The following is a 26,956-nucleotide window of genomic DNA, read 5'->3' as shown; positions in this document are numbered from 1 at the left end:
AAGACTTACATGCTCTTTCTTCCACCAAAGCTCATTTAGAAATTACAGCTGGGCTGCATTCTGCTGCCAGTTATAACCATGCTGTCCTTTACCGGCTTTTGTGAATGTGAGAAATGGCAGAATTTGGACCATTGGATATAGGGTGCTAATCAAAGAAGACTTCCTTTTTAGCAGGTAGTTTAAAGTCTAAACTCAGAAGATGTATTCCAGAGCAGTGAACTCGCAGAATGAAGCTGAGGGCAGAATTTGGCTCCAGTTGATTTAATTTAAAGTATTACTTCATGATTAATGCAGCTTAATGTTCAAATACTACAGGTATGTTCCAAAGTGATTTTTAACGTTTGAATTGAAAGCAGGCTCTGGATAATGACTATTAAATATATTTTAAATGTCATATCTGTTTTATCCTGTGGTTCTCCTAATATGCTGTTCTGAGTCATAGGGGAATGAGCTGAGTGTATCAGAAGTGACACAGACTCATTTTGTGTATGCAGCTAGTGGGAAAGAAGTTGCACTGTAGACACTTGATGTACCAAAAGAAAATTCATAATACCTTTGAGTGATCATACCCTGTGGTCTGTGAACACCGAATGTTTTAGTTGCCAGCTGCATCTAGTGTTTTAAACTAAATAGAAGTGGCCATCGGTAACTGGCAGGTTAAGTAACCAAAATTCCAGTAACTGACGGCCTGTAAATTGAATATTTATAACTGGGGAAAAAAAAAAAAGAAAAAAAAAGAATAAAAAGTTGTCTGTACAAGGTCACTGTGAACTAATCCTCAACCCACTATTGAGTTGTGTCACAGAAACAATTTCATTTTATGCCTATCATGAATTTGTGTTGCCATCAATTAGGTGAGTGGAGCAATACTTAAAATCTGAAATTGATTTTAACAAAAAGTGACACTTCAGGAAAGAATTTAGGTTAGGGCACAACTGGAGATAATTTGATTTATAATTCATGCTTTAAGAAACAAATAACTTTCAATGACACTTGTTTAAGTAATGTCAACTTTTTTACTGTAAAATGGAGTTGTCAGAATGCTAAAAAAAAAGAACACATTTTTTTTCTTACTGACAAGTGTAATAGTTACTAAAAGACAGAAGATTATACTTTCCTACAAACCATGTAATGTCTATATAAAGCAATTAATTAATGTATTGATGCTACTGAGTAGTAAAGATTCAATTGTAGTGTAAAATCCCTATGGAAAATATGATTCCTTTTTTTACAGTGTTCACTGTATAATATCAATCATGATTTTTTTTTTCCTGAGATCTATATAAAGCTAAAAGAGGAATTTCCTCCCTTAAAAAGGTGTGTTGTGGTTTCTATAACAGTTTTTATTATGACAACTGTGGGAAATGTTAACCATAACTCCTCATAGCACATACTGGTATATCTAATATTGTTTTTACTGTCCCTGAACATCTACACAGAGTGTTTTAGATGTTTAGATGGTCCAGACAGTAGATTAGGAAACATTAATTTTTCCCTAGTGAACAACCTGTTCAAACATACTTATTGATAGTATATTTTATAGGTGTATTGACAAAACAAATACACAATATGAAACAGAGTAGTTGATTTCTATTTAGGAAAGGTACAGACTTAAAGTAGCTAGATGAGAAAATCTGATCCTCTTCACTATAATTTTGCACTACTAAAATACATTTTGTATTCTCCATCTCCACATCCCTGAAGTAAATTTTATATAAAATTTGCATTTAGAATGTAGATACTACTTTGTGTCTGGTCCTGTACTTCTGCCTCATGTAAAATTCAAACTGCAAACTTAGGAAGAAATAGTAAAGGATCAGCGCTCTCTCTGGATCTACTATACCCTTAATCACTCCGGGAAACCTGTGTCTGGAAAAGTAAATTGCACAGTTAGGAATCAAAGGTATAGCCAGTGGAAAAAAGATACAGAATCCAAACAGCTACTTTATAATCTCCTTTCATTAGTCAATTCAGAAAAGCAGTTTTCTTCATTACCTCAGTAAGGGAAAGGTAAATGATTGTGTAAGTGTTCTCTAGTGAATATTCACTTTAGTTTTTCCAGATATATTACTGAGCCACGATAATCTCACACTATATAATTCATACAATGGAACTGCTTTTCCTCACTCTCATTTTCTTAGCAAGTGTTTAATGACATAATTCTCTAGCAGGAGCCTGTTATTAAAACTTTATGTATCTATGTACATATTTATATATCCATGGATATATATACACATACTAAATATTATATTTTTACTTAGTACATCCAATTGAGTCTATAAATATTTAAAATCAAATAAATAATTTCTTTCTTGGAAAGATCCAAATTTTCTCTTATTAGGAGTGCATAACACTTTTTTTGCTTCACAGTAAGAGCTAGTAAAGTCAATACGCTTTACGATTCCCTTATTTCTCCTGAAGAGTATTTTATTCTACAGATAGCCCAATTTATATCAATGAACACCTGTGGAGTAAAGCGTTACTTAGTGAATACGGGTGTCAGATTGACCCAAAATGACCAGCAGTTGAAGAAAATATTGCCTGATATGTGTAAGAGCAGTGTAATCTTACCTCTCTTTAAATGACTTCTGTTATACATTAGTCACACAGTTTAACAAATTGTGTGTTTACTCACTACTTTGTAACATCCACCTATGTGCCATGGTTGCATATGTTACTTACGTGAATCAATGAACTTCTTCAGTACCATAAAAATGAAATAATTTAAACATGTATACATATACATATGTATAAAATTTTGGAGGGATAGCCAAGGATGCAGTATACCTCCAGCTTTTATTGGCACAAGAGACTTGCAAGAGCTTAGGGCCTCTGAAAATAGACCATTTGTGATTTGATGTGCACATGAGGTTGATGTGGATGAAGAGCAGTGTTTAGTAATGTACTGGAAAGTCAGAACAGCTAAACTTTAGCATGTTTCATTGCTTTTAACTTCAGCAATCATATTCTAAACATACTTTAGAAACACTGCTTTCAAACACAAGTCAGTTAAAAATGTATAAATATAGTCCAGTGCTATACAATTCTCATTGCCAGATTCAAAATTCCATGTGACCTTTGAATCACTTAAGGTTCAAACTATTCATTTTTATTGGGGAGAAAAAAGAGGAAAGCAGGAGAAAATGGAAACTCTATGTGGGTGAAAGAAGATTTCTGTCTACTCTAGACCTTAAAGACTACTGGGCAAATTCTGTTCATCTCATTTTGGTGAGTAAATCAAGCTGACCTACTCACGTGACTAAGATAAACAGGATTTTGCTTTATTTTGAAGAGCAGACAGAAAAAGAAATATCATGTAGAAACATACACATATATCTCTCCTACCAAAAAGTTCTGAGTTAATCAGTTCGCCTTTCCCTGGGTCAACAAGTTGCAATTTCTTCTTGCAGGTTTCCAATAGATAAAAGAATGGATGGATAAAGGGAAACAAATAGTTTCTTTAAACAAATAGGTGCTACAAATAGGTTCCTCAAAGTGACATAACAGTAGTGTAGAAAATTATCTACACATGCAAGGAGTGTTGATAATCCTAGAGATATTATTACACTTCTGGTGCAATTTGGAGAGGTTTGTAAATATATCAGGAATGAGATGGGAGTGAATAAAGAAAACCGTGCTCACAGCTTTTGCTAAACAGCAGCTAATAAAGAATGACTATGTTGCAAGTAGCTCTCAAGCTGGGAATCACTGTTGCTGCTGTACTAGGCAGTCCTGTAGCATTTTAAGATAAAGTACTATCATTCTTAATACTTCAGGCACCTGATGTTCGTGATGTGTCAATGCATTACTGTCAAGTCCCAGTGCAGCTTCTTCGCCAGGTGTCTAGTAGTACCTAAGAAGACAGAGTCTTCAGGGGGAAATAAAAAACATAAGCTATATTAGTGCTGCTCTGTCTTTAGATATGCTATTCTATGCTTTACTTTGAGAAACTTCAGCACAGAAATTTCAAGATTGCGAAAAGAAGTCTGCAGCTGCTGCAGTATAAGGAGAAGCAGCTTTCCTCATAGAAGTTGCATTTGTTCTCAGTGGTTTAAATTCCTATCTGAAAACTGAGGTATTAATTTTTTATTTCTGTATCTTCCGCTGCAAATGAGGAATATTATTCTCTCTCACTAGAGCTAGTAGAAGTTAACATTTTGCACCAAGAGGATACTGGGGCTGTTCTACACATTTGCAAGTTTGCAGGTTTGTACTCTATAATTCCCAAAATTTTGCAGCTGCATGTTCTAGGGCTGTATCTAAGGACACTAAATAGTCATCAGATGAAATGTCAGAACTACCTGGCTAAGATGCATTATGGTAGTTTTTACAGTGTTTTACAAGGTTAGACGCCTTGCAAAATAACTCCTGTGAATGTTTGCATTGTGTAATACAGTCTGCAGTTAGTATGATTTTTTGTTACGTCATTCTGTAGCTTTAGTTTTACTTATTCAATGAAGTCAATACTGAAGTTGGCTGTGTAAGAATTTCAGGACAGGATCTTTTCTATATTTTTGTGAAGCATTATTTCATTTTTGTCAAGATACACTGCATAGTACTGTGACACAAAGTACTTATATTTTCGGACCAGATCTGGCAACATACTGCTCACTATGGCATCCGCCCTGGCTGCTGAAATAGGCAGAGAAAGCAGAATTGGGCTCCTATTTTGTGTTACATCTGCTCTGGTCTTGATCGTAAGCTCCTTGCTGGTATTGTTTATAGCAATATTATTTCAAAAGGATCGTTCCTGATGTATAGGTCCATATGAGATCTAAAGAACTTTCCAAAATGAAATGCTATAATATAGAACAATGAACATAATAGAGAAAAACACAGTTTAAGAGTCTGAAGTAGAATATTGTTATTATAACAAAAAAATGATATTGACAGAACATAAGTTCTCATTAACCAATAAATTAAGAATAATAATGTTTCTGGAGAACTTGCTGTTTTATAAAGTATAAAAGTTGAAGAAAGTTAGTGCAGTTAAAATAAAAAACATGAAGCAAGTCATGCAGGATATACTGGATCACAGCTCTCAGTGGCTCTTAAAGTTGTCTGAGCTTTCCTCATCTTGGTGCTCACTGTCACTGCCTCGTCCTAAACGGGAAAATCCACACAAATTTGTGATTACCAGTGCAATTTTGATGACTGATCCTTTGAAGAGTTATCTTTTAACAATAGATGTGGTTTCTGTTATCCTTGCCCACACTGATGAAAAGGCCTGTTCTTACTCATATTTCAGTCAATAGCATAATTTTGACTTCATCAATGATTTCAGTGGTTCAAGAGTAAATTGTGACTAAAAGAGCCTTACAGAGTGCAGCTAAGAATAGTATGATTGGGCCTTTTATTTTCAGATTTCAGCTTTTTGTGATGTTTTCTTACAGCTTCTTTACAAATGTTTAAGGAGACTGGAATTTAGAAGATTTTGTAACTATGATGTGAACTGTAACATAATCAGGTGTGCAACTGAAAGAAGAAATCAAGGACTCCTTTGAATATATTGCTGAATACATACTTTCACATTTTCATGTTTTTGAAAGTGTGCAAAATACAGCATTATTCTTAAAGTTCAGCAAATATTGTTACATGGAAAATTATCATTAGGTACATGTAAAATATTTACAAATATCACTTGGTATTAAGAAAGTATAGATACAAGCTGGCTTCACTGAGGCAAAAATGTCATTAAAAAAATAATTTCTTCATGACCCACAACGTTTGACCAGTTGGGATTTTGTTTTCAAATGAAAAAAAAAATTTTTTTTCTTTCCTCTGCAGCATTTTTTCTTCGTTTTCACTACCTTCCTCCCCAGGAAACATTAACATGCTGGGTAATGCTTACACATATGTTTGTAAAGATCCTGTTTAATTTCTCTTTCTTTCATTGTTTCTACGAAAGTTAAAATGCCTTTTCAAATTAGTTTTAGGTTTCACTATGCAAGATACTCATTCTACATATAAAAAGTGTATGTGTATGGGTGGTTGTTTTCTTTCTGAAGAAAACATATAGGATGCATGGCAGAGGTCTTGAGATACCTCTTCAAGACTGAGGAGTGCTGGCACGTAGAAAGAAAAGACATTTTGACACTAGTATTAGTATTTTCCAACAGGTAAGAATTTTCTGTGAAAAGAACTTAAACAATGATTTGTTGACTGGAGCAGAAACAGAGCTCTGTTTTTATCTTTAAAAGTATAGAAGCAATCCTTTCATGTCAAAAGGTCAAAGTAGAGCAGTTGGGACGAATTTTTGCAGCAGATAGCCTGAGAGCTTTATACTTTCAATTGTATCTCTACTTCAGCTGTAAGAAAAGAAATGGTGAAATTAATGCTAAAGGGTTCAAAAATATAGGAAACAAGTGAAACTCTCAGGGGACTGCAGGCTCTTACCTAAATAGAAAAAAAAAAAAAAAGGAAAAAGAAAGAGAGTGGCAAAATTATTTTGGGGAAAAGTTCCTTGAGTTTAAGTGTTTCATTTGTTATGTTTTTAAGGGGACAACAGGGAGATTAACTAGTTGTTGCTGCTGTTGCTGATATGATGAGATGAAATGGGGTAGTGTACAGCCTGCCATAAATCTTAGCCAGGGTGTGTTCTAAGCCCTAGTAATATATTTGTCGTGGTCTTTTTAGTGCAACCTTTGTTTTTTAGCCTGCTGTAGACCTTTTTTTTTTTTTTTAACAGAAGAAGATTTTAGATTAATTACTGTAAATCCTATGAGAAAGAAAAAACAGATAAATTATTAAGCATTTTAGATAAAATACTCAGTATTAAGTACTACATTCAAAACAAGAAAATTCATATGAATGTCCCTGTTAATTAGGATATTGGGCAGTGCTTTAAATAACTTCCTTGAGCAGTCATATATTTTCTAGCTAAATCCCAAAGGCTACTGATACAATTCCTACTTATTAAGGTCACACAAGAAGCATCTCTTTTTTCTACTGAATGGCTTCCACTAGTTAGTGTTGTTACCTATACAGAAAAGATAGCATACGATCAATTCATCTCTCACTTGCTTGAGATGAGAAGATAGCTCCTTTTTTGGTGATGTGTCCTCAAAATTGAGGAGTCCCTCTACATATAAAGATATTACTGCACAGTTTCAGCCACTTATTAGTGTTACTTGTACAGGACAGCATAAAGATCTATTTGCATCTCACTTTCGTGCAGTGAGAGTATATCTCATCTTTCAGCCCTCAAGACAATCAGTCCCATGCTGATCTATTTTCAATTTAGTATGCTATAAGCGATCTAGGCAAGTAAAATCTTTCAAGGGAACAGTATTTTATTTTAGCCATGGACCTTTCTACCGACTTTGTGATGTATGTATCAGATCAGAGTTCCTCTGGTTCATAAAATACTTTTACCTGTAATTGAAAAGTTTCTAATCGTATCCTGTTACCTGCTGGGTGGTTGCGTGCTGCAGTCTCCATGGCATGCCAAAGGAGGACTCTAAAGGGGAAAGGAAAAGCCTTGTTACAAGATACAAATGCACAGTTTCAGCTGTGTGGGTGGGACCTCTGATCGATGCATTGTAAGTTCTTGCAGTGACAGACATGTGAAATTAGTTTTAGGCAGTGTTTCAGACCATCTATTGATATATGTGTGACACGCTTGTATTTGCCTGTACTAGTTCTAGTGACACTATGATTACTGGTATTTGCAGTCCTTGCCCTGGAACACTTCCAGGCAGTTTTATTGTATTGAAATGGCTCTTACAGTTCATTGAGCATCCAGCATAACACTGCTGAATATGATCGGCGCGTTTGCATATATTTATTCAAAAAAAAATCAGGCAGTTAAACTGCATAATTATGGGAAAACGAATCATAACAATAAAAGACCATTTAAGTTAACAAGCTTTGTGATCAAAGGATAAATACAGGTTGGATAAATGAGACTCTAGATGTAACTAATCTACATAAATAGGCTTTGGTCTGATTAGAGGAAAGGAATATATTAAAATAACCTAAAGGTATTAAAAAAGCATTTTCCTTCAGTACTTTTATAATGTCTAGTTTTATTTCATCATATTCTTAACATTTCTACTCAATAAAAATAGCTGTGTTCAGTGATAAACTACTTTTATATGTTTTCATTTCTTGATTAACAATGTTTACAGTGCAAAGAAAGTCTGACACAAGTAAACAAAAGTAACATAAGTTTTCATTCTGGTTTGAATGCGTCGTGTGTCAAAAACCTTAAACATTTTTTAATGTCTTAATTTTAAAATTTTTAATGTTGCAATGTTTTTTGATTGATTTTTAATTAAAGAAAAACATTAAAGGGAACATTTAAAGGACAATTTCTTGTTTACTGTCTTTATCAGCAGAAAGCAGCCTTTGTAGTGTTTGAAAGCTGGTGCATTAAAAATCAATTTCAAGTCTTCAAAGCTATAAACTCTTGCTTGCTTTGTAGATATATACTGTTTTTAAAATCATTGGAAGCACACTTGACAATTGAATTAAAAACAAAAGGTAAATAATGGCTTCATCAAAATTTGAAGGATTTTAATGTTTTTTTAATAATAACTAAAGGATTTTTTATAGAGAGCAGACATGTGAATCACAATTTGTAGCTTTTAAATGCATAATTTGTTCCTTAAGACAGTTATATGTATTCTTTTATTAATAGAATTTTGTTTCAAACTTCTGTTGGTGTTATTCTGCTGGTTTTAATGAATACCATGATTCAAACAGAACATGTCAGTCAGTTTCTTTACTTACTATATTTCTGTCTCGTTCTTTGCTGATTGCTAAGCAACCACTTATGGTTAAGATTGTTTAGCTACAATTTAGTTTAAAAAAAAGTGAGCTGAAGTGGGCTAAACAAATTTTCATTAATTCTTAATGAAAATATTTAAATTCTTTAAAATTTTAAAGGTGACAAGAAAAATATTGTTTTAATAACACACCTCAGATTCAGCACTTAGGCTTTGTTCCTACTGGTATTGAGGAAAAGACTGCTTTTCCATAAATCTAGAAAGAGCAGGATCGTGTCCTTAGTGCATAAGTAATTTCGAGGCCTATGGAAACTAACATATATGTATAATTGCATTAGTATTATGTCTTTCAAGGCACGATCCTTAAAACACTTATTCAGTGAATATTTTAATTTAGGCCAATAACACTACTGAATTAAATAGATCACCTACAGGAACGGAGTTGCTGATGTGTGTAAGCATGTGCAGAATTCAGCCCAGAATATGTGAGTCTGTGTTAGCTGAACTGCTCCCTGTTGCTTCTCTCCTTTGCTTTAAAAACACTGCAAAGCTGCAGAAGTTGTTCATTTCACTTAGCCTCCAACTGCATTCTCTAGTACTCTATTGAGATAGTCCTGATGTCTGAATATTTGATATTTTTGTTTTTTCGCGTAGACTTGCATAATTTGATATGCAGATTTGAAGATCATAAAAACAATCCTGCTTTGATGATCATGAGCAAGATTATCCAGCCACAGCTGTAAAGTACCAAAAGTACCAAATGTGTTCTTTTCTAATCTCTTCATCTTTTCAGTGGATCAAATGACAATAAGAATATACTGGAATTTAGAGTGCTTGGAAAATAATGAATTTAAAAGCCTTTTAAAAATGGCAGCCATGAAAACTTAAAAACTAGATTTCTAGACTATACGTCAGATAATATAACTGTATGTATGAATGCTTATGTAGAGGTACATAGACAAGAGAGCAGCATGGATTCAGAAGAACTATCTAGCTGTATAAAAGACATTATTAATGACCAATGTGCATCTAATTTTTTTTTACATTATGTATGATCTGTACATAGCTGTGTAACAGTGTTTTGGAAGATGCTGTTAATCTGCACCTTTTGCTGCAGCCTAGAAAACACCAAGTTTAGAGACAAATGCTATTGTCATTTTTCTCCTGAGACAAGAGTATAGGTAAGGAAGGACCTCATTTTCCACCTCATTGTGGAAGTTAGATATCTTGCTTAAAATTGTTTATCCTGCTATCAGACTTCAGGATTGAGAGTAATGTTGAAAAGGAGGTATAAGTCATATGACATGTGAGAATAATCAGCATTCAATTGCTTCCATCAACTGTGTTAGGTATTAAAAAGCACATGATAATTTGCATCTCATAGCTCTGAGGCAAGGAACGGATCAGTCAGCTTTGTAGCCATCGGGTGAAAAAGAGGGGGAAAAAAATGTTTTATGTTATTTCTTTCAATGCATAGTATTCATTTTATCTAAATCTGTAAATGTATTTTGTCTGTTTAAACCACCTGTAGCTTCTTTTCAGGGCTAACAGAGTATAGTACTGCAAGGGGCAGAAGTAACTGGATGAATTTATTTTATTATTTATTCATTGACCACCACATATATGACCTTTCCCAACAGTATGTCTTATTATCGTGATAATGTGATGGTAATGAAATAATAATTCCTTCAAGCATGAAATAACTCATTTTAAGTACTTTCCTGTGCTCATTATTTTCAAACAGGCTTCCAGAATCTTGAAGAAAACTTTAATTTCAGTTCATTTAAAATATATGTAGACCACACACACTCTTCTCTTCATCCCTTGATACTGGCAAAGGAACCTTTGGAACAAGCAGCTAGATTTCCAGATTTTGACCTACTTGTTAGTCTACTTTACTTGCATGAAAGTAAAGAAAGATAAAGCTGTTTCTATTAAGCAAATGTAAGCTTCAGGAATTTTGGTTAGTATTGGCAAAGATCTTTAGATAAAGATAAATTGCTTGCAGTCATACTGGTCTTGCTGATAACAGTAAAAGAAGAAAGAGGCATACATGTTGAATAGCCGTGGGAGGAGAAGAGTTTATTTAAAGGAAAGGTTTTGTTCTGATTTAAATTTTGAGCCATAGGTTTTCTATAGTATTTTATAATAAAGACAATTACATAGTAGAATGCATGCCCCGTTCCCCATCTCAAAACCCGATTTCTTACTACCTGTGGCTATTTCTATTAAAAAAGAAACATAATTACTGTGAGTCTCAGCAGTCTAGGAGTAAATTTTTGCAATTACAATACCTCCCTTGGGCAGATGTGTGAAAATGGCAGATTAATTCCTACCAGTATCCGTCTATTTCTTGCACATTCTTAAGGTTGCTCGTAGCTTGGATTATCATTATATTGGTGCTGTTTGGTATGCTGTGATTAAGATTAAAGCAGCAATCCTATTATAAATCTTTAGGAATAGGGCTCTATGCCATTACCTTGGAAAGCCTCTGCGCTGAAGTTTGATACACAAGGTCCTAGGAGTAAGACCCTAATTCTATGTTCATGGAAAATGAATGAGTTTTCTCTTGATCTTAGCATATTTTAGAAGGACATTTTGTACTTTATTACTTTATGCCTGAGAAGATTTAAACAAAAACAATCAACAAACCCAAGTTTGCTCATTCTTAGGAATTTACAGTGAAGTTAATAAAGTTGGATGTGAACTGTAGGCCATATAGTGGTCCTGTAGTATTGTATGGCTTTTGTTTTATTCCCAATGGCAGAACGATGTGTTTATTTAGAAAGAAGCAACAGTAAGTTAAGGTGGCCTTGAAATTATGTAAATTAATAACTTTCCATGGAAATACTCTAATTTATCTCCTAATGAGCTTTTCTACCCAAAAACAAGTTTTGAGGGCATATGTGTAGAAGAATTGCATGCAAGGCTCCACTCCTGGAGATTACTCTCTGCAGCTAAGCACCTAACTCCATGTTGAGTTCCAGTGAAGTTGGAAGTTGGTATGGCTTCATGTGGGCTCATGGTCCACCTGTAGGGAGCAGCATTAGTCTGTGTTACACATTATCCGTTTTGAATAGTCAGGAAGAGCAGTGTGAACGATCTTAACAAGTTATTTTTTTCCCCTTTGCATAGTTTTTGTTTGGAATTTCTTGTGCTGTACCTGTTGTATTTTCATTTCTTTTCCCATTTTGAAAAAGACTTGCCCGACACACACTTCTGAATGTTGGCTTGGGGACTTTTGTAATGTGGACATTATTTAGAGTAGGTTGCATTAACTATTTTCTTTGAAAGTTAATGACAAAAAAAAAAATTAATATATATATGCATCCTTCAGTTGCCATTGCATGCATTCTCTTTGAAAAAGGTGATCACATGCTGGGTGAGCATCCTGCTAATTAGATACAGAGGCAAACGCATAATTTAATCACTGTATTCTAACTAGCCCCTCAGTCAAATATTAGCATTCATGTTCAGTCTCTCTACCCCTGGTGAAACTTGCAGCAGTGTCCTAGATGTTGACAAACTAACACTGGTTAGTTCTCTTTGCAGAGAACATTTCTTAGGTAGATCTTCCTTATCTTAACAGCAAAACCTGATTTCAGACTCTCAATACAGCAAGCTGTAATGAGAGGGGTAATCCAGAACTCTTTTTTTCCTAGGCTGTTAAGAATTTACAGGTCAAAGTCAGCCCCTAAATACCTATGAGTTTATAGATTACCTGTGGAGATCCCTAGGTAAGTGGGTGTTGTGTTCAAGATGAGGTGATCCTATCGAGAAAGATAACTTTTTTTCACTTGTTCTGAATCAAATTAATATAAAGTCCTTTATGAAGACATTGCAGTAGTTTAACACTGAAGTGACAGAGCTATGGACAGTTATGCAAAGCCCTATAACCAAAAGGCCTTATTTTTTCTGTCCAAGCCTACTTGACTACTGCTACTATGTTCATGGTGTATTCGATCAAACTTTCCATTTTATGAGGTACCTCATCACAGGCACATGACTGTTATGGCTTTAAAATATATTTAGGGACAGAACCTCTTGCTAAATTTGTGCAAGCCTAAATTATTTATCTTATGTCACAAATAATAAATCAACTCATCACCATTTTACAGTTGAAAATCTCCTTGCACAGGCATGTGAGGCTGTAAAGTTTTATGATCTACTATTTTGTCATAAATTCAGACATTATTTTGGCACCATATTTAGTGGTGTGTCTTTTTCTAGTGCTTGGAGGAAATAATTATGCCAAGGTATTTTTGTGAAAGTAGGGCTTTGTATCCTGTCACAAAATGTTTATAGAATACCTTGTTGGGGATTTTTAACAAAATGTTGAAATAAATAGTTGCCTGACTGAAATAAGAAATTAGACAAAAGGTAATAATGTAAGTTAATTTAAGGAATTTAAGTGAATCATTGCTTTTCTGGGGAAGGATTTTAGGAAGAGGAAGGGGATAAGGTTGCAGCTTTAAAAGAACGGAGTTGATCTAGATTTACCTCTGTTCTTCTGATTGTCACCTAGGAAGAAAACTTCAGAGTTCCTCTTTATGTGTGTTTTCTGTGCAGGCAGTGTGGCTTCAGAATGAAGTCCTGCTTTATCTTCATTGCTATTTTTTTTCACTCTGTAATGAAGAAACATAGAACTGGAGTCTTGTGCCACATACAGTGTTTGCTGCCTAGCTAGTCACCTTTCCCTGTCACTGCCATTACAAATCTGTTTAAATGCTGTCCACAGAGAAGACCATATGCTGGGATAAAGGAATATTACATTTTGAGAATACATTACATATGGGAAGTTTCTTCTCATTTTCTATCACTATTGTAATCTTCTTCCTGCTCCTTTGCAGCTTTCTTCAGCATACAACGTACGTATCTGTGGGAATGTAGCACGCTATGTAAAGACTTACTTATCCCATAATTGAAGTAAGCAGACTGATCCAAGGGCTATTGAAACCAATTTGAAAACATCCATTGATTTCAGCGGACCTCAGGTCATGGCTTGTGGGAGTTTTATTGTTGCCTTTAGTGAGAGTATGGGTTGGACAGAAGAAGGTGAACATAGTGGATAGATGTTAACACAAACTTAACAGATTTAAAATATCCAGTGTCTCCGTTTCCCCTTAGTAAATATTATGACTACAAAACAGTTTGTCAGTGTTAAAAGGCCATAATTTGTTCCCCTTCTCCACCATATAGTATTGCAGTCTTTATAAGCTTTTATCTGTTCTGAAAACATTTGTGATATGTTGCTCTCAGAAACAGAAAAGCAGCAGTGGTAAGAATAGGACAAATTCTACACTTACTGGCTTCACTGGGAATTCCTGCTGAGTAAGAGCTTTCAGATATGTCTCAAAATTTAAAATAAAATGCCAGGAGCTCAAAATTGCACTGTAGTATCTGTGTGCATGAAAGACAGAAAGAAAAGATAAGGTTGTTTCCACACAGAAAAAAGGGTTCTAAACACAAGGAGAGAAAAATATTTTTGAAATTATAACAAATATTATGATCATCTCCTTAAATTTCAAGGCATTATTTTTTTAAGTTTCCATCTAATTTTAATGTCTTAATTTCCAGACTTCATATTTAGCATGTAGATTGGAATGAAAAATAATAAAAAAAACCCCACTAATGGTAACAAAGATACACTCCCAAATGTATTGTTATTTTGAGTTCATGGTATGATATTCTTAGAATAAGCTAGATATTGTGATAAGTGCAGATTTCATTCTAGTTAGCTGATTGTAGTTGAGTCTGTTATGCAGTAAACATAATATCTGTTAGGAATACTAAGGTAGACTCAACATGGTGGAAGCCATAGATAAAAGGTGCATTAAAGCGTTTCAAATTCAATCATTAGGTTTCATTGCACCCATCTGCTACCAGAAAATATAATTGGCAACTTGATTCATTGACCTTTAACTGTCATTTTGGACCATGGTTTTCAAATCCATGTTTTCAAGTTAGACCTAGAGAGTTAATTTGATAAGAGAATGCCCAGTACATTTTAATGCAATTTCTTCTTTCTTTTTTTTTAAGCAAAAGGTTTTTTTAATATAATCAGGTTTAATGGTCTGTTGTATATTCTGCTAATCCAGTCAAAGTAGTTATTTAATATTGAATGTGGTTAAAAGCAACTAATGTTCAACTTCATTAAGGCTTCTATTAAATAGAAGACTTGCTGAACTTCTACTGTTTTTTTATGCACGAACTACTACCTCTTATTAATTATTTCCAGGGGTTTCTGTTACACTAGAATTATACTTACAAGCCTCGGTTCCACCAAGATTATACAGCACAGTACAAGGGCTAAATAAGCATTGAAATTGTAGAGTGCTTCATATTTTGTTCCTAAGAAGTGTTTTATCTCTTTCCTTTTATTTTCTGGAGCGATATTATCTTGTGCATGTGGGGTGAAGTGCATGCATCTCTTAGCAGTTCTGTATGTGTGGCATACAACTAGACTGTCTTATAAAGTAACAGTGTTACTTAGAGCAAGCGGGAAACATAATGTGATAAATGAGGATGATTTAATGTTTTCTCAGCAATGGTAAACAATTATACTATCCTGTCATCTGAAGTTTATGTAATGGAAAAACGTGATTACATGTGTTTCTTTACACAACAGGATACAATTCCTGAAATACTTATGTAACATAGAGACAGATGTATGTAACCTAACCTTATAATCCCATTTCACAGCTTTCCCAAATACTGGGGAGCTCGACAAATAGGAAGCCGATTATATTGGCAGTATAACTCCATTAATAGGATTCGGATTTGCCTTATTGACAAGCCAGTACTGTTAATATGATCCAGTTTATTAAATTGACAGGAAAACTGGAGCGATAGAATGTATCTGCAGCCTAATTGACAGGGAAGCTCTTTCAAAAGGTTCTTAATGTGTTTTTTATTGACAGAGTAGCTTCAGTAAGTACATATCATTGGTGAAGAGTGTAAATATATTGGATGCAACTGTACTAGCAGATTCAGGTGTAGTAGTTATTGTTCTGTTTTCCCATGCTTCCATCTTTACTTTGATATAAGTCGTATCAAGCTCTCTCATAAGATCTTCACGAATGACTCTTAAAGCACCAGTCTAACTACACTGCTCACAGGCGTCTGACAAGCTGTGAATTATTTTAAATGTGTTCATCATTTTTAAATGAATAGAGGCAATACAGAGCAATGCAATAATGTGTCATGAATTTCATTATGTTTATTTATTGACATTGTGATAGCAGAAACAGAGCTATTGTACTTTCAGCTCAAGCTCTTTATGTGGTGTGATGTTTGGCATCTCTTCCTACATTTTGATCTTGCACCTTCTCCAAGAAGTAGTTTATCATAAGAGCTCATATTACAATTATATTTTCCTAGTCCCATTTGACAACTTTCCACATTCTTTCCCCAGACCATGTTAATTTCATCAGATGCTTACATTTCATGTTTCTCCAGTGCAAAATAAAATGAGGATCAGAAACCTGAAACCATTGTGAAACAAACAGCAATTCGAGTTTGGTTCAGAAAAACTCCCTGATTCCCTTTCCAGTAGAAGGAAGTTTTGGGTTCAGCTTCCACACTTCTTCCTAGTCCTGTCTTTCTTAGAGATAGAAGTCCGCATTTAAATATATACCCTGCATCTGTTCTGTCAGAGGAGTTGAAGGCTTTTGTTAAACTGGCTTCTCCACTGAAGAAGAGGCAAATTTGTTCCTGAAAGGCTTAAATCTTTCATTTCTTATTAAAAAAATATGATCAGGGTCTGGTCTCACCCCATCTTTTGGGTGTCTTTTAAGTCTACTTTTTTACCAGGGTCACTTAAAAATATGTCTCTCTATAGTGACCTTTTTAGCTTCTTCAGCCTTCAGGCTTGGTGCAATCAATGAGGTGAGAGGAAGCTTGCTTGGGCCTTGTGACTTCTAATCCTTGCACTGTATTAAATCCCTACAGTCCAGGCTTCTGTCTTTTGTGCCTTGTACATTGCAGAGTAAACCCTTGTAAAAATTTAAGACATAATTATTTTCTGTAAGCCAGTAGTACAAACACAACTGAAATATCTACAATACCTTAATATGAATGCTTAAGCAATAAATCAGTATTTTTTTTTTCAACAAATATGGTACTTGCTAAGAGAAAATAGTACATGGACCAGGCATTTATATGGGGAGAATCTTCATTCCTTTATTTACAGAAAGGGATGGTAGTCTCTGTCCCCAGAGTTTCAGTTTTCAGAAGTCATGGTGCATTTGCCTAAATAGCTCAGGACTTTTCTCTCATAGTTTTGCTTTTCTCATTCAAGAGAAAGAGAAAAAATGAGCCACCAACATTCTTCAGTAAAGAGTACAGCAGCCTAGTGAATGATATTGCCTTCTGGATCTGACTGTTTTTGTTGCCCTGTGGTTTTAGTGTGCTTTTGAAAAATGTTGCATATGTCAGAAATTCACATAAACACACTGTAGGTGTTGTAACACCAAAATACACATTTTGCAGCAAGTGTGAAACTTCCCAAATATGTACATGTCATATAAATTATGTCTCAAAAATATTTTCAAAAGAATGAGAGTGACGAGCACGTATTAGGACAAGATTTGTTAAAGCAGCCTATTTAATTTTGTCCTTCAAAAAGGTAGAATAACTTATTAGAAGTTTATGCCCAGTTTGTTGGGTTTTTTTGTTTGTTTTTTTTTTTTTTTTTGCTGTTGGGCTATTACATTTTCTTAATGAAGGAAGTCTGGTGAAATCAAAAACTACTACTTCAGGCTAATATATACACGCACTGGCAGTCTTACACTAAGGAGTCTTTGTAAAAAATTGTACTATGTTGAACACAAACTGTTCCTAACAAAATGAAGACAATTGTCTGCTCTTTCAAAACTAGAGTTGGCAGAATACAATTCTTTTGTCTTGAAAAGTGATTGCCGTTATATAAGATCTTTGTTTCGTGGGGGAAGAGTGAATATTCAGAATTAAGCTTTTCAAGAAGAGACACAGAAGATGCTTGAGTTAGATATTAAGTGACAGTCTGATAATAGAAGAGATGTTTCATTTCATTTTTGCATTTAATGTTTAATTAAAAAGAAGTTAGAGTCAGCAAAGACATTTTGCTTTATTATAGTTCCAGGTACGAACACCTACATAAAATGGAGTTGCATTGAATCATTTCTGAAAATGTGATACTTGTTCTTGTAATTCTGAGAAAAAATTATGAATATTCTAGTAGCCTAATATTCATAAATCTGATTAATGTTTAAGTCTTTTTTTTTTTTTTTTTTACATTTCAGAATACATCTTTCCCTAATATGACAGTTATTTCTGGGCATAATTTGTCAAGAATACTTAAATATTGCATTTTCCTCTCTCTTCCTCCCTCTTTCTCTCTCTTACTTTCCCCGTCTTTTTCTTTGTAGTCATGTTTTTAAGATTTTTTTTTTTTAAAGAGAGAGACCTGTTGAATTGAACACTTTTTCTTTCATTTTTCTGTAATTTTATTCAAACAGTATGGAATACAGCAAAGATAGCTAGACATCTGCAGAATTGTGGTGTAAAAAAGATTTCCATTAAAAAGAAAAAAAAGGACAATAGCTAGGAACCTATAATTTTTAATAGACAGCCTGCTTTTTATAGGAATTCTTGAAAGCAGAAGCCTTGTGAAGTCCTCTACAGTTGTCTTAGTGAGCAGTAGTAGAATCCCTGAAATCTAATTGATTAATATGGGGCTGTAATTTTAATCCTAACTTTTTTTGAAAAAAATATATATGTGTGCAGAGCCACAGTGGAACTCCTTTTATTTATAAAAATAAAAAAAAAATTCGACAGAAGTAAATGCATATACCTTGTGAATATGAACTTATTAAAAAAAAAAAAAGGAAAAGAGATTAATGTAGCCCATTGCTAAGAATATTCCCCATAATTCATTGTGTAATGCTTTGCCCAGGCTGCTTTAAACTGTTTCCAGTGATGAAGCTTTCACTTTTTTTTTTTTTTCTTATGAGATTATTTAAGGTTAATGGATCTTATGAGGAATTTGTTTCTGATACTCTGTTCTTGGCCATAATTTTTCATTTTCCTTTCTCTAAATGAAACTTTTGGAAACCATAGCCATTCTAGAATTAATTGGTAGAACCGTAGCAGTTGACTTTCAAACTTCTGAATGGTTTTATTTTGAATTTAGAAAATTCGGTATTCCAAATTCACCATATAAGAGTAATAGTTAGCAACAATTGTAGTTTATCTAAGGCCCTGTGTGGCCCTAACACCTGTAATAGAATGAATGGTTTCACAGACAGTTGATGATAGCACTTGAAGGATGTTCTGTATGTTGTTCATGCAAACACTGGCCAGTAAATGATTCAAGTCACATTATTAGACTGTAGCAATTATGTTGTCACATCCAAAACCCCATACCAGTAAAAGGGTATTTTGCACAGGTTTAATTTTCCTGTTCTTTTACTTTCCTCCTCCTCAACTCCCTGATGAAAAAGGTAACATAATAAAACTGTAAGATATTTTCTGAAAGGTAGTAACCCTCTTTTTTAAATTTTGGCAGCTTTTGAAAGGTTTATATGAGTTCTGATCTCTTTCAAAATGGCATTTTTTATGAGCTTCATCCTCTGAGAAAGCTGTATTAAACATATGTACAGAAATACTCAGGAATTTTTCTGCAACATCACAGTAATGACAGTGTTCCTAAAATTTCAAATTTACTCTAGGGTCACATATTAGGACAGATAGATGGAAGAAAGTATTTTTAAGAGGCCATTGTAGCAACTGTGAAAAAGTGTATCTGTTGAATGGTTTAACAGCATACTGTCATTGGAAATGAACTGCTTCCACTAATCTGTGAAAATGAGACATAAAAACCAGGACCTCTTCTCTAGGGGAGCTATGGACAGTTAGGTTGACATCACAGGCTTTTTAATTCTCTGGTATCTAAACAGGGCAGTGGGCAGTTCTGCTTGTGCTTTAGTTTTAGAGACCATTTGTCCCAGTATGTTTTCTTCTTACTGAAGAACTTGTAACTTAGTAGTTTGTGACCTAATTGATACTCCAGCCCTCAACCTTGAATCACAGAGACAGAAAACATCTTTACTATTTCACTCCAGTGACTTTCAGAGATGGATTGTTTCTGGGGATTTTCTTGGGGGAGGCTGAGGGTGGAGCTTGTTTTATTTTGTTCTTCAGAAGGTTAACGGTGTTGGCATCTGAGTAATTTTTGGTTATTTATCAGGAGATTGTAATTCCATGTAATTCACTTCTGATACGATACATTTTTCTTAGCTTTAGCTATTACACTGAACATCTTGCTGGTCATCTAGATTCCCCTATAGTTACTGGAGAAGGTAATCTCCAGGAGCAGTATGTACCTAAAGCTAGATGCCCAAAATGGGACGAATTATCTTGTATGTCTCTAATGCTTATAGAGGGATCTTAGCTGATTAGCTTAGAGTAGGTAACTAGCTTTTAGATGCTTATCTGCAGGTAAACTGAAACCTACCTTAAAACTGCAGGCAGAGAGACACAGTGGTTCTGATTTCCTGGAAAGGGCTGTATACCCAGAGAAGAACAAAGAGTTTATTTGCTGTTTTTAATTTTTTTTAATTTTAAAGTAGCATTCATTTCTTAGAGTTACAGCTATGCAATGTAAAGAAGTATGATTAATGCATGAGCTGAAATGTGTAATATCACTTCTATAGATGTTAAAGTGTAAAAATTTTAAGTATATGACCTCTCACTTCAACTGGGATTAAAAAAAAAAAAGTGTTTAAGGGAGTTAGACTTTCATCTCTCTGTACTCCATTGTGAAGTGGATGCTCACCATTCTAAGATTCCTCTAAACTGTTTAGCCTTAAAATTAAATGTTTGGTTATTACTCCAATTTTTGTACAAATATTATCATACATGAAGCAATTCTCTCTTTGCTGCCTGTATCTTGGGGTGCTGTTACAGGTCAACACAAGCGTCACACTGTCACAGTTCATAGGAGAAGGTCTAATGATTTTAGAGCAGAAGTAAAAGAACTCTGAGCTCTGTGGCTGTATATCGTTATCAAGTATGTACATTTTTTCTTTTGCAGCAGAGGACTCACTGTAACATGGCACCTAACTGTTTGTATTGCAGCAAAATACAATATGAAGGAAATTGGTCAAATTATTATTGAGTTAAAGGTCATTAATGATTACCATAAATACAGAATTTCTCAGAAGCAGCTTCCATTTTTAGGACGGCAGCTAAGTGGTGGTCGTAACTTCTATTTTAAAATTTATATTTTGGCTAGTCCAGGGTGTGCAAAATGCTTTTTTTGCTATGAAAAAGCAGAAACAAAAAGTATGACCAGTTCTTCCTGTGGTGCAGCTTAGAGATAAGTTCTTAGCACCACCTTTAAGGAGGTGCTATAATTAATTCCAGGGCAAAAGTGCGACTTCTAATGGCAGAGAATTGATGAAAAGGCAGTTAATAGTGGGCATTTTGTCTGACAAAGACATGAAAAATGAAAATGTTGATTCTAGTAGCAGCTGTGTTTAGGAGGAGGCAGAGTTCTTACGTATGTAAAAGCATAAGGTCAGTTTTCCTGGGCATCTGTAGTTGAGATATTAGACCTAGAAAATAGACTTCAGTTCTGCAATTGTAAAAGTTTATTTGGATTGAGAAATATCAGGCTTTGTGAGTGTCATAATGATTATATGTGTATATATAGGGTGGATTTTCTGCACACAACAGAGATACTAGCTTAAAATTTGAGACAAGAAAAGCAGAATTAAGGCTGCTTCCAAAATATGATGTACTACATTTAAGAGATTACATGTAAGAATGCTGAAATTTCTATCTTTGTGCCTCCATTTCTTCCTTTTTTTTGTTTTCAATGTTTGTTTTTACAACTTGAAACATGTTAAAAGTTAAGACAAGCTTTTATGCTAATTGCATATATTAAAACCAGGATCTGGTCTGCTTTTAAGCACAAAGCACTAAACTGCCCCCTAATTGAAGTGGCCAAATTTTAAAAAGTTTGGATACCTGTAGCTGAAATCATCAGCTTCTGAAACGCTGACTTTGAAAAGCAGTGACACAACACCGAATTTTCCTTCTGTAATATAGCATATTGTTTGCATTTCTTAGGCAGTATTTAAGAACTTTCATAAGCCCACCTTTTAATAATGCTGCTGAAGAACAAGCCCCTACTTGGACATAAACACCCAGATTTCCAAATGACATGCAATTTTGGTATGATAAAAAATCATTTAGAATTATAAGTAATTTATGTGCTTTATGCTGTATTTTGAAAACAGACAAATAAAACCTGATTCTGTCATACAGTTTATCATAAAAGAAAATTCACTGATAAAATATCAGATTATTTTTGTAATGACATATACAATGCTATGTACTCCACAGCTTAAATTAGAAACAGCTTCAAAATGTGAACTCAATGTGTGTTATAATCCTAATTTTTGAACCAAAGGATTTAGCTAGAAACAAGAAGAAAGTACAGTGTTAATTGACTTCATACATGCCGAACAGAAGATAATTCTTTATCTTCCATCCCTTCCCTAAATCACACAAGATATCCATGGTATATAAGCACATCTATTTCACAAGTACCTTGAGAGTGGCAGGTGGCTACCTATTTTCTGTTGCAAACAGCAGAGGCTGTTAAATTTCCAGTGTAATTTCATGAGTCTTTTCCGAGCTCCAATATTCCAACCATACAAGCAGTAGCAAATATTTCTAATAACTTCCTACCTACAAAACCAAAACAAAGCTAAAAAAATGGAGCGAGGAGTGGCAGGGAAAAACAAATATCTAGGAGACCAGTCACTTGTGTAAACACTTGTTGTGCGACATTAAACCTTACCTTGAGCCTTCTGCTCCATTAATTGAGCGCTGCCTGTGTTACTGATACTGATATGCTAGGTGCTGTTGCAAAACTCATAGCTGCTGCAAAGCATAGTGGTGTGATATGAAGTGATGCAGAAAACAGTAGAAGCTCTGTCGCTAGGTCAGCTGCAAGAAGTGACGTGTGTGAATGTACAGTATATGGAGTTTTGTGAAAGATGCAGTCTCTCTTTCTCCCAAAGAATTTCAGCTGATGATACAAGGGGAATTCAGTTCCCTTTGGCAGGACTCCATGTTGGTCTGGATGCTGTAAATACTTCTGCTTCTACAGTTACTTAGCTCATGCTGCTAAAAATATACTCATGACAGACTTAATGAAAGTATCTTCTTTTAAAAACAACTTGTCTACAACAATCATTTAATGTTCTTGTTTGCATGTGTGGTTCTCATTATTCTGACATAGCTATTAATACTGATGAAAATTAAAGCGAGAAAATCCAAATATTTTCATACTTGCACTTTTTCAGTAGCTTTTAAACAAACCCCACAGCTAATCAGCCACAAATTTTCTTGATTTTTTTTTGCTTTTTTTTCCAGTCCAAGAGTAATATAGCAATATATGAAATTGTATTACAGCAGTAAGGGCCTCAGAATCTCAGTAGATGATGTAATTATGATTAAAAATTAGTATTATTGAATAATTCACTTTTGTAATATGCAAAAGTAATTTTTTTCTCTCATTTTCAATAACCATCAGTCTTAATATCTAACTAATGAAAAAACATAAACAGTGTCATCTGTCAGGTTACTAACAGAGAATGCCACTTATTGGAGCCTCATTGTTTACTTTAGCAGGTAATTTGTGGACCGGAATCATTTAATTGTTCTGAGCACATAATTACATGCCAGCGTTTTCCAATTTAATTAAAATGTACAAATCTGAAGATTAAGGGAATTTTTGAATTATTAATCATTTCTCCTCTAGGAAATCTTGTTGCTCTGCAGGAGATTTGTCCAGTGTACAACTATACGTATTTTTTTCCTTCTCTTTCACAGACAGACAATTTTCCCGCAGAGCCCAATTACATGGGCAGCAGGCAGCAGTTTGTTCAAAGGTAAGGCCTATTAAATAACTTTCTCGGCTTCCCCATTTGCATTCTTGTCAAAATTGCTTTGCCAGAGAGTACAATTCAACTTAGAACAAGTAAATACAACTCTCTCTCTCTTTTTTTTTTTTTTTTTTTTTTTTTTTTAATATGTATTTCAGTAGCTCCACGTTCAAGGATCCAGAAAGAGCCAGCTTGAGGGACAGCGGGCATGGGGACAGTGATCAGGCTGACAGTGACCAAGACACTAACAAAGGCTCCTGCTGTGACATGTCTGTTAGGGAGGCACTCAAGATGAAAACTACTTCAACTAAAAGCCAGCCACTTGAACAAGGTGAGTGAAGCCTCCAATGCTTACAAAAGCGTAAAGTTTAAGCCGTCATTATAAAGCTATTAGTATTGCAGTTGCAGTTTATCAGGGTGGAATAGCCCACTGATAATACTATCAGAGAAAACAGTAAATCTTGTAGCTAGCCCAGAGCAAAGAACGTTCAGTATCTTTCGGAATGAACATGAAATGAAACCACAAGTATCCAAATTAGATTAAAAAAAAATTAGTCCTTTTCTAAAATGATTAGAATATACTTTATCTCCACTGGCATTGCCTGTGATATATTATATACAGTCCTTCTGCCAAAGAGTGATTTGGAAATTCAAACTAGACGTGACTGCAACAGATAAAAGAATGCCAGTCATTTACATTCCTCACGTGGTTTGGAGACGAGGAAAAAAGAGACTTGGGATATCAGACAAGAGTAAAAATGGATCAGAAGATGTTTTCATTTCATGGATGTATTTTCCTATGTGTAATGTTGATTTCACAATTAATAGTTGTGTGAGAAGTGTCAAATAATAACATAATCTGATTTTCAGTATAATTTCATTCACATCCTGTGGAGGTACCAAAGATGAGTGTCTGTGAAACAGATAAAATGACTTATATCAGGACAATGACAGTGCTCTCTGCAAGCATTCGTTCTGAGAAACAAGCATATTTATTTCCTCAGATTCTGTGTCCAATTACTTTTTTTCCAGATATGTTTTATCTAATTACGAGGTCTTTTATTTCAAAAGAGACACTTTATTTTTTTAAAAAGCATCAGCCAGACTGAGTACTCCAGCATTGTGTGTGTTTCTGTTTTGCTTCTAGGCTGTAAGCAATAAGAAAGTGCACCACTGAATTATTTTTAAATGTTTTGTATGTTTGCTATTATTTTAGCTTGTTGTAGGGAAGGTGATTTGGTGTTAAAGACAGTTAAAAGATTATTAAATAAGTCAGCCTTAATAAAAAGCTACATTTATAATTAAGCAGAAATATATTATAAGCTTTTTATTAAATGTTGATTAATTGGACCTAGGTTTTTTGCCTCAGAGCCTAGTCTGATCTGTAGCACAGTCATCAGGAAATACATGTTCAACTTCATTTTTCTGATTATGTTGATATTGCAATATAATTTTTGCTGTGTAGAATATTTAGAACGCTGCAGTATAATTTATTCTGTATATATTTGAAGCTTGACCTCATATATGACCTTATTTTCCAAGTAATAAATGCCAGAAAGATTACTTTTTCCTGACCTTTTGCCACAGCAACTCTCTGCTTATAATTGGACATTGATCTGTATAAAGATGCAGTACTTGACTATTTTTTTTAAGAAGCTGTTTGAATGTGTGTCTATTTTTCTCAGTTTTCTGTAAGAAGAAGACAAAAATCTCTAGATTCCTATCTACCATGTATAGCCATGAAAGAGTTCTAAAATTTTAAAAGTTTCATTAGGAAAATTATTTACTACTTAAATTAAAAATGTGTGTTTTTCTAGAAAAGGGGTGTATAGCCAGAGTTCATAATATTGCATTTTGTCCAGCAGCATCAAGCCCAATGCTGGTCAAAATATAAAAACTCTAGTAAGCAGATTAAGCCAACCATTCCTGTTGCTTATTTTCATTGTAATGCAAAGAGTTATGCAGAGGTTTGCACTTTTCATTATATGTAGATGAGGGGACCTAGTCATTAAGAAACAACTTATTCCAGTGGCTCATATGAATTCCTCACATTCTTCTTAAACATATATTGAACTGTGAATGTTAAGTACTGTCAGCCACTGAACTGCAGCAGCAGGTGTTTATGTGAATTTTCTTACTGCGAAAAAAAAATAATGAGGATAGAGAGATAAACTACTTTTTTTTTCTTTTCTTTTCTTTTTCTTTTGTTTTTTTTTCTTTTTCTTTTCTTTTTCTTTTATTTTTTTTCCCCAAATATAATTACAAATGGTAATGATATCCATTTGTTTACGTGTGTGATCTCTTCCGTCTCAAGTGTGCTGTAATAAAATCATTGGCATATTATGAAAACTGAACCTGCAGTGAGCACCTTATGGGGTTACAGATCATTGCAGTGACAAATGTGGTGCAATGTGCTGTTCCCAATGAAATCAATGATTGCTTGTCATTGAGCTTAGTACAATTAGGGCTCTTAGCCCAAAGTAACTTTTCTCTTTTGAAAGAAAATAAACAAAATTACTTTCTTTAGTCACAAGCCAAGTTGAAGGAGGGTGAGAAATATGATATATGTGATTAGGATAGAAAAAAGATTTCATTTTCTTTAGAGAAATTTTTTTTCTGGGAAAAGGAGATGGACAGCTTGCTAGGAACTGTTGTCTACAGCAGCACCTGAAGCAGTATCAGAAGTTGTAGTTCTGTCATCATTCTGGGTTGTGCACGGGGAAGGGAATTCACTATTTTGTAGCAAAGTTTCAGGCTTGATTATTGTTGTTTAAAGATATTTAAAATAGTTTAACTTCTGCTTTTAGAACAGTGCTAATTATTAGATTTTCTGGCATTTTTTAAAAATGATCAGGATTAACTGTGAATTCAGGATCTTGACTTGAGATTCCTAATTTAAAAATGAGTTAAGTTTGAGCCTGACATCCTCTGTATGTAATTCCAAACACTATTGTCATGGGTCCAATTCTACCCATGGTGGTAATAAGAATGCTAGTGGTACCAGTAGTTTAACTACAGTTTTGAGCAACTCTAGCCTAGACAGCTTTAAAATTAAATGGTCATATTGAGACAAAAATTGTGTCAGTAGCACTACACCAGTTATGCTTCTATCAGGAATAGAGAAGTAGGAAATTTTATGAAAAAATAATTTTTGTAGACAAGACATCTTCTGATTTCAGCATGGGATGGGAGGCTATCAAGCTTACTTTATGATTTGCATTAAAATAGTGAAAACAGTGGATGGTAAAGCTTCAGTATGTTTACTATTAAAATATTTGATTTCAAGGA

At 34.3% G+C, this 26,956-nt stretch overlaps 1 protein-coding gene and 1 long non-coding RNA gene across 6 annotated transcripts in view; one reads left to right on the top strand and one right to left on the bottom strand.

The window, feature by feature from the left end:
- PCDH17 (protocadherin 17) overlaps window positions 1-26,956 on the top strand; it is a 92,802-nt gene that overhangs the window by 6,096 nt on the left and 59,750 nt on the right. For 3 of the 4 annotated variants that reach the window (XM_087758882.1, XM_087758878.1, XM_087758879.1), the window contains 2 exons: window positions 23,616-23,674; window positions 23,827-23,999. In XM_087758882.1, the coding sequence (XP_087615008.1) occupies window positions 23,616-23,674; window positions 23,827-23,999 (232 nt within the window). The remainder of the gene's footprint in view (window positions 1-23,615; window positions 23,675-23,826; window positions 24,000-26,956) is intronic. The other variant, XM_087758880.1, reaches the window with a different exon arrangement.
- On the bottom strand, window positions 2,505-22,735 carry LOC148055874 (uncharacterized). 2 transcript variants are annotated; one of them, XR_015704837.1, is made up of 5 exons: window positions 22,579-22,735; window positions 20,224-20,273; window positions 13,230-13,354; window positions 7,410-7,459; window positions 2,505-3,868 (listed from the first exon to the last, which is right to left on the bottom strand). It is a non-coding gene; the product is annotated as an uncharacterized LOC148055874 (long non-coding RNA). The 2 variants fall into 2 exon arrangements; XR_015704836.1 differs by lacking the exon at window positions 20,224-20,273.

Source organism: Nipponia nippon, unplaced genomic scaffold, assembly GCF_047370975.1.
Source record: "Nipponia nippon isolate SJK-2023a ecotype South Korea unplaced genomic scaffold, ASM4737097v1 scaffold_2, whole genome shotgun sequence".
NCBI lineage: Eukaryota > Metazoa > Chordata > Aves > Pelecaniformes > Threskiornithidae > Nipponia > Nipponia nippon.
The sequence above is the reverse complement of the archived record's forward strand: the minus strand, read 5'-3'. Positions and strand labels throughout refer to the sequence as shown.